The sequence below is a fragment of the Sinocyclocheilus anshuiensis genome, unplaced genomic scaffold (genome assembly GCF_001515605.1).
Source record: "Sinocyclocheilus anshuiensis isolate Anshui unplaced genomic scaffold, SAMN03320099.WGS_v1.1 scaffold945, whole genome shotgun sequence".
Taxonomy (NCBI): Eukaryota; Metazoa; Chordata; class Actinopteri; order Cypriniformes; family Cyprinidae; genus Sinocyclocheilus; species Sinocyclocheilus anshuiensis.
Genome location: NW_015557112.1, coordinates 523,732 through 532,355, shown reverse-complemented (window position 1 = coordinate 532,355; position 8,624 = coordinate 523,732). Strand labels below are relative to the sequence as shown.

At 40.4% G+C, this 8,624-nt stretch overlaps 1 protein-coding gene across 1 annotated transcript in view; it reads left to right on the top strand.

Moving 5' to 3' along the window:
- LOC107677694 (B-cell scaffold protein with ankyrin repeats-like) overlaps positions 1-8,624 on the top strand; it is a gene marked incomplete at its 5' end in the record, with an annotated part of 47,416 nt that overhangs the window by 3,547 nt on the left and 35,245 nt on the right. Inside the window, one exon of the mRNA XM_016472696.1 lies at positions 1,551-1,747. Within this exon, the coding sequence (XP_016328182.1) occupies positions 1,551-1,747 (197 nt within the window). The remainder of the gene's footprint in view (positions 1-1,550; positions 1,748-8,624) is intronic.

Below are 8,624 nucleotides of genomic sequence, written 5' to 3'. Positions count from 1 at the left end.
GTGTAACTTTTTACTCCACAACACCAGTCAAATGCTTCCTTTTGTGATCTGATGTGGCTTCTTGTCACAGAATGAGGCAGAAAATATGTTCTATATGCTACTTTAAAAAGAATACATCGATTAGCAATAAATTAAGGTGACCATACGTCCTCTTTTCCCCGGACATGTCCTCTTTTTGGACCTACAAAAATGCGTCTGGCCGGGATTTCTTAATTGCCCAAAATGTCCAGGATTTGGCTGTGTTCTTAATCCCACTTCCGCTGAATCTCTGACCATTGCCTACATCTCTTTCATCTTCATTTGACCCTCTAAGTCTAGCACTCTCTATTCTAATGCTACATCTAATTTTATCTGCTTGTTTTTTTTATTACAAAACTTGACCCTCTAACACTTGCACTCACTATTCTATTTCTATTCTAGCTACTTGTTTTATTTATAAAGAAAAAATAGCCTCTAACACTAACATTCTCTATTCTTTCTCTATTCTTTCCACTTATTTTATTTTTATTTATTATAAATAATGACCTTCTAACACTAGCATTATCTGTTCTTTTTCTGTTCTATTGAATCGTTTTATTTTTATTTAAAAATTACCTTCTAACACTAGCATTCCCTATTCTTTTTCTATTCTTTCTACTTGTTTTCTTTTAATTTATTATAAAAACAAAATAAGCAAACAAACAAAAAAACTGCCCCCTACTGTCCTTTTTTTTTGAAAACTAAAATATGGTCACCCTATTATAAATATACTTAATTATTATGAAAATACCAGACATGGCTTAAATAACAAAGATAAACTATATTGTCGCAGTCGAGTGTTTATTGTCTTTGTTTTATCATTCAAAACGTTTATATGTTCTGTTTACTCAGTTACAGATATAATATGATGCCTTTGTCCATATAAGAGATTTCCTTGAGGGTCATGAGTTCTACTTCTGTGACTGGATATGTGGATTTTCTGTGCGAGGGCGCCCTCTGGCGACCAGTATGAATGAAACAGACATCTTGTGTTTATAGCGCTAATGGCCAATCCATCATTTTTGAGGGGAATTTTTATTTATTTATTTTTTAATAAGTATCGGTTCAGGCACCGTTTAGGCACTGGAACCATTTTAAAAGTATCGGATTTGGCACCGGTATCGAAAAAAAACAAACGATACTCAACCCTAGTTATAGTCATAGCGCCACCAGCTGGCAGAAGGAAGTTTGGCAAATAAAAATTACTTTGACATATTCCTCCTTTATTTTCCAATTTAAATGCATATTGCCCACCATTCACTGTTTTCCTAAAGCTACTGGGTGGTGGTGATCTTTCAACGCTGCTTGCAGCTTTACTTTAAATTGAGCTCTTTTAATAAGATCTACACTGTAAAACATGAAAATGTACTGATTGAAAATCACTTTCTTTGGTGCAGTACTCTAAGAAAAATATTTTTTTGAAGTTGTAAATAAAACAAAGATTATTAGACTATGTTTTAAAATATTATTGCAATTTTCTACTTAAACATAATTTACATCTTTAAGTAGAAATTTGTTCTTCTCTTTTCCAGAGTGTCATTCAGAGGACATTCCTACTCTCCTACATTTTGCGGCCCAGCATGGATTGCGAGACCTGGCCAGTGCTTTGCTGCAGTGTCCTGGATCCCAGCAGGCCCTTAAGATCCCCAACAGCCATGGACACACACCACTGGATCTTGCACACGTACATGGACACAACCAGCTCTATATACTCCTACAAGAATCATTGGTGAGTAAAAGTTCTGAAGCATAATTATTTCATACATCTTTTATAACCTGTCCAACTTTTATAACCCAAACCCATACAATTAGAAGCATCACTGGAAAGCAAATGTCAATAAAACACACCAGCTTCAGCCGTTACAAGAGTTTATGCAACATATACATATACAGATGTTATAACAAAATCCAACTCTTACCCCTCATGTTCTGTTGAGCTTGACTTGATGGGGGGGGGGGTCACAATTATGTATACATTATCTCACAGAAGTGAATACACCCCTCACATTTTTGTAAATATTTTATTATATCTTTTCATGTGACAACAATGAAGAAATGACACTTTGCTACAATGTAAAGTAGTGAGTGTACAGCTTGTATAACAGTGTACATTTGCTGTCCCCTCAAAATAACTCAACACACAGCCATTAATGTCTAAACCGCTGGCCACAAAAGTGAGTACACCCCTAAGTGAAAATGTCCAAATTGGGCCCAAAGTGTCAATATTTTGTGTGGCCACCATTATTTTCCAGCACTGCCTTAACCCTCTTGGGCATGGAGTTCACCAGAGCTTCACAGGTTGCCACTGGAGTCCTCTTCCACTCCTCCATGACGACATCACGGAGCTGGTGGATGTTAGAGACCTTGCGCTCCTCCACCTTCCATTTGAGGATGCCCCACAGATGCTCAATAGGGTTTAGGTCTGGAGACATGATTGGCCAATCCATCACTTTTACCCTCAGGTGTGTTTGGGGTCATTATCATGCTGGAATACTGCCCTGCGAACCCAGACTCCGAAGGGAGGGGATCATGCTCTGCTTCAGTATGTCACAGTACCGAGGCCTGTTCTGAGTGGAACCTGTCCTGTTAAACCGCTGTATGGTCTTGGCCACCGTGCTGCAGCTCAGTTTCAGGGTCTTGGCAATCTTCTTATAGCCTACGCCATCTTTATGTGGAGCAACAATTCTTTTTTTCAGATCCTCAGAGTGTTCTTTGCCATGAGGTGCCATGTTGAACTTCCAGTGACCAGTATGAGAGAGTGAGAGCGATAACACCAAATTTAACACACCTGCTCCCCATTCACACCTGAGACCTTGTAACACTAATGAATCACATGACACCGGGGAGAGAAAATGGCTAATTGGCCCAATTTGGACATTTTCACTTAGGGGTGTACTCACTTTTGTGGCCAGCGGTTTAGACATTAATGGCTATGAGTTGAGTTATTTTGAGTGACAGCAAATTTACACTCTTATACAAGCTGTACACTCACTACTTTACATTGTAGCAAAGTGTCATTTCTTCAGTGTTGTCACATGAAAAGATATAATAAAATATTTACAAAAATGTGAGGGGTGTACTCACTTCTGTGAGATACGGTATATAAAGATAATATTAGTAATTTTAAAATTAACCTCATTTTTACTTCAAATTGTTCTGATAAATTCTTCACTCCTCTACTAAAACTGCTCTAACGCTTTCACTGGTGAGTCCCCCCAGAGTTGTCACGCCCATGGTCAGCTCTGTGTTCCTGTCTTGTGTTTCTCTCTTCATGTGCTCTCCATGACCTAGTTTTCCCTCGTGTATTTCATGCCCTTATTTGGTTCTTCCTGTTCCTGTTCCTATTGAGTTCCATTTGTTTCAGCTGTGTCTTGTTAATTCCCTTGTTCAGTTCCGTTTGCTTAGGACCCTAGACACAGGAAACGCTGGGCTTGTGTTAAACGTCATTCCTGGTGCTATGTGTGTTTCTTTGTGGTTTCGATAAATAAAGACTGTATTTATGGGAATTCTCCTACGACTCCTTGTCTCCTCGCTCCACTCCTGTGAAACGTGACAGAACACCGGACCTATACAAGATGACAGAGGCTGAGGACAGGCTGTGGTGTTTGCGGCAGGCTGGTCGGAGGTTGGAGAGATATGTGGAGGAATTCCTTGAGCTTTCCAACCGGGTGAGCTGGCACAACGCCGCTCTTGGTGTGTGTTTCCAGCTGGGGCTGGACGATGATACGATCCGCTGCGATCTCCCCACGTGTGATGTTCCCCTGATCGAGCTGATTGGTCTCATCCTTTATTTAAACGGTTCCGATTACGAAGTGGAAGAAGTAAAGGAAAATTTAAAGTCTCCTCATCCAGCTCCCTCTGAAACAAGTCATGTCTCCCCAGCTCATCCCACGCCAGGTACCCTCACATACCTCACCAGCGGCTCCAACCACCTGCCCAACCTAAGGCACCCCCGAGTTCTCTGAAGCTCCTTCCTGGTCCTCAGCCCAGAGCCGCCGGCCGCTCGGAAGTCAAGGCCGCCAGCCGCTGCACTCTCAAGCCTGCCGGCCGCTCAGCAGTCAAGCCCGCCGGCAGCTCCATTGTCAAACCCGCCGGCCACTGCACTCTCACGCACGCTGGCCACTCAGCAGACAAGCCCGCAGGCTGCTCCATTGTCAAGCCCGCCAGCCGGTTCACTCCCAAGCCCTCAGCTGACAGCAGCAGTCTCCTTCACCGCTGCTCAAAAAAGGAGAATGCGGAGGAACCCCCTGAGTCTGCTCCAGTGTTGGCTCCAGCCCATATACCTGCATCCAGCCCAGAGGGGGCTCATGTTCCCATGTTAAGCCCAGAGAGGGCTCCTGTTCCCAAGCCAAGAGGGAGGGCTCCTGTCCCGAGTCCAGCCCAGAGAGGGCCCCTGTTTCCGAGTCAAGCCCAGGGAGGGCCGCTGCTCCTACGTCAGGCCCACAGAGGGCCTCAGGAACCGAAATTTCGCCCAAGGAATTTTTTTGGTGGGGCTATAGAGCTCCGGCCGTAGAGGTCAGGCTCAGTGCCGAGACCAAGGCCACGGAGGCCGCTCCGCCATGGCCCCTTGAACTGTCTGCTCCGCCATGGCCCATTGAACTGTCTGCTCCGTCATGGCCCCCTAGTCTGCCTGCTCCACCACGGCTCCCTAGTCTGCCTGCTCCGCCATGGCTCCCCAAACTGTCTGATCCGCCATGGCACCTGGAGCTGCCTGATCCACCATGGGTCCCAGATCCGGTACCGCCCTGGAGGCCATCCGTCTCACGTAAGCCTGTCCGTAGAGGCCTGTAGAGCGCCCACCCCCCCTCCCCGTTGGATGTTACGAGGCGCGTGGACGTGCCTTCCGGGAGGGGGAGGTAATGTCACGCCCATGCTCTGTGTTCCTGTCTTGTGTTTTTCTCCTCATGTGCTCTCCATGACCTAGTTTTCCCTCGTGTGTTTCATGCCTTTATTTGGTTCTTCCTCTTCCTGTTCATATTGAGTTCCATTTGTTTCAGCTGTGTCTTGTTAGTACCCTTGCTTAGTTCCTTGTACTTAAGCCCTGTGTTTTCCTGTGTCTAGCGTCCACTGTTATACGTCAATACCCGGTACCGGTGTGTGTTCCTTGTTCCTATTAAAGACTGTTAATTATAATTCTTCCACATCTCTGCGCTCCTTCGTCTCCTCACAGTAGTGCACCATGACAGCTGTCTTTTGTAAATTTGCAATTAATTTTTATGATACATGCAGGGAGAGGAAGAAAAAAAGCAGCAATAAAGACAAGAATGGAAATTAATTTGAAAAACAGATCAAGGGGATGTAATGATGAAAATAATAAAATAAATGGATATTCTGAATCAACAGAAAGGTTATTTTAGTACTATTACTAGTATTAATATTTGGAAGTAGCTTTTATTTTTATATTTTCAGGTTTCATTTAAATTTTAGACTTAGTATAAACATTTTTAACTTTTGTTTTTTAATAGTTTTTTTTCCATCTAGATTTTATATTTGATTTAAATGTACAAAAATTCATTAATTTTATTTTTTAATTATTATGTTGTTTATATATATATATTTTTTATTACAAAATTAATTTTTTAATTATTATGTTGTTTATATATATATTTTTTTTTATTACAAAATTAAGTTTTTTATTCAAAATATTTATAAACTTGCTTACCATATCATCAACTATCTGATATTTCAATTGAGTGTGTTTTGTCATTTAAAAACCGTTCTAAATTTTCTTGATTGTGATCTGTAACGTGAGATGGGCGCCGCCATGTTTGTTCACACTACAGTTCATAGAGTCCTGTCAGTCAGATTTACCACGCGTAAATTCATCAATTTCTCCCGAAATACATGCAAATAAGTGGCCGGTGAACTGGGAGAAGTATAGAGTGAACTTTATATTTGAATGGATTGTTATTGCTGCTTCCATAAACATCCGTGTGTATTTTACGAACTCTAAATGTATTGTTTTACTAGTACTTATGTGTATTTAAATGTCTGAAACCTAAAATAAACATTATATGGTTAAAACACTGCATAGTTGTGATTATATGACAGTGCAGCGGCGTCTCAGTGTCAGCCAAAGCGTGACAATGCAGTTTGAATTTGGCAGTTATGTGACGTCACCGAACGTTCTAAATCCTATATGTGGGACCATACTCCTAGGGGCACGGAATAAAAATCCCATATGTGGGACCGTGCCGCTCAGCAGGCTAACAGATATTTGAGGGGAAAAAAAGACAAAAAGAAACCCAGTGCATGCAGCATCAGTTACTTCATACTTCAATATTAGTAATTTTAAAATTAACCTAATTTTCACTTCAAATTCATCTGACATCCCTCTGCTCTAACACAAAACAGACATGCACTTTTCATAAAAGTAACAGTTATGCAATATAGTAACATGGTTTCTGTTCATTTGGGGTCCATTTGACCTCAGTAAAAAGACATAATAGAAAAATGCAAAAAACTACTACAATTTGTAGAAATGTCCTGCTACAAAATATTTACTAATCAAAGAATCATAGGACATGAACATTTAATGCATTTGTTTTTTTTATATCTGGAGTCTCGGAAACCCCAAAAGAGTAATATATAGTTCAGTCATGAAACTCTAGATGGCGCAGGCTGACAGGTTGTTAATGTAACTGATGATATTCAGAGAGTTAAACGACTTGGCACAAGCTGATTGGTTCATGTTGCATATGCAGCCAATGAGCTTACTGCCTTGTATTTATATGGCTGGCTAGCATTCCCTTGAGATTCCTGCAGCGCGGTTTCAGAGTTTCTCTGAACTCAACAGCTAGATAAGTAAACAGTCTTCACTCTGATTTCAGTGCATTATTGCGTTCGTCAGATTTAAATTTTTAAACTAGAAAACATACAAGTAAAACTACGCGCAGATTATTTGCGTGAGGATTAATTATAAAGAATGTCTTGTTCATATTACAGCAGTAGCATTAGCAGCAGAAGCAAGCAGTTTTCCTAGTTCATGTATGTGAGAATACAACGTCAAGTGTCACGGATTTTAGAAAATTAAAGTGAATTGGGGATTACCTTATTTGCCCGAAATCTCTAATGCTTTTAATATCTTCTGTGGGCATTCATTTTTACATTAACCGAGAACGGATCACTTTCAGATGCACACCTCACTAGTGGGGTCGGTTTGCAGTTGGCTTTTCACAGTTCAAGGTGAACCCGTATAACTGTCTTTCATATACGTCATACTGTCAACAACCTTACCTAATTAACCATAACAACTTAATGAGTAACAGAAAATATTATACCCGCTCATACGTTTTATCCAAAAGGACTTACAATTGCTGAAGTTTCAGTGACTAAAAATGGATGGTATGTGAACTCTTCAAGTGAATAGGCATCCTTTGTGTTTTGTTTATTTAAAAGGTGCTTATAGCAATTCTAAGTATATTTGTGCAACTGTAGCAGCAGTATGCATAGTTATTCAGATCGCATGTAGCGAATGTAGTGGCAGCAGCATGCATAGGAAATTCATATGCATTGTTAGAAATAATATTAACAGCAGGAAGTCAAAATATTGTTGCTAATATAGCAGCAGCTGCAGAACGTACTTTTAGTTGCTTGAAATTTCAGTGATAACGCATGGGGTAAGTAACTCTTTAAAGTGAAATAGGCATTTTATTTCTTTGCTTATTTAACGGGGCTTATAGTCGATTTTGTGAACTCTTCAAAGCGAAATAGGCATTATTTGATTGCGTTTGCTTGGTAATAAAGACACTTATAGCAATTATAGCAAGTACTTTTGTGCAGCTGTAGCAGAAGTATGCATAGCTATTCAGATCACTAGTTTAGTGAATTTTAATAGCAGCAGCATGCATAGCAAAATTCAGACGCAATGTTAGAAATATTAGCAGCATTTCATTTTCCAGCAGGATTTGGCACCTGCCCACACTTCCAAAAGCACCAAAAGTTGGTTAAATGACCATGGTGTTGGTGTGCTTGACTGGCCAGCAAACTCACCAGACCTGAACCTGGGAGAGACCTGGTATTGTCAAGAGGAAAATGAGAAACAAGAGACCAAAAAATGCAGATGAGCTGAAGGCCACTGTCAAAGAAACCTGGGCTTCCATACCACCTCAGCAGTGCCACAAACTGATCACCTCCATGCCACGCCGAATTGAGGCAGTAATTAAAGCAAAAGGAGCCCCTACCAAGTATTGAGTACATGTACAGTAAATGAACATACTTTCCAGAAGGCCAACAATTCACTAAACATTTTTTTTATTGGTCTTATGAAGTATTCTAATTTGTTGAGATAGTGAATTGGTGGGTTTTTGTTAAATGTGAGCCAAAATCATCACAATTAAAAGAACCAAAGACTTAAACTACTTCAGTCTGTGTGCATTGAATTTATTTAATACACAAGTTTCACAATTTGAGTTGAATTACTGAAATAAATGAACTTTTCCACGACATTCTAATTTATTGAGATGCACCTGTAGCAGCGGCAGCAAAAAGTACATTTAGTTGCATGAAATTTCAGTGATAAGATAATGCTTGGATGGTAGTGAACTTAGGTGAAATAGGCATTTTATTACTTTTCTAGTAATAAAACAGGGTTTATTTAACTCTAA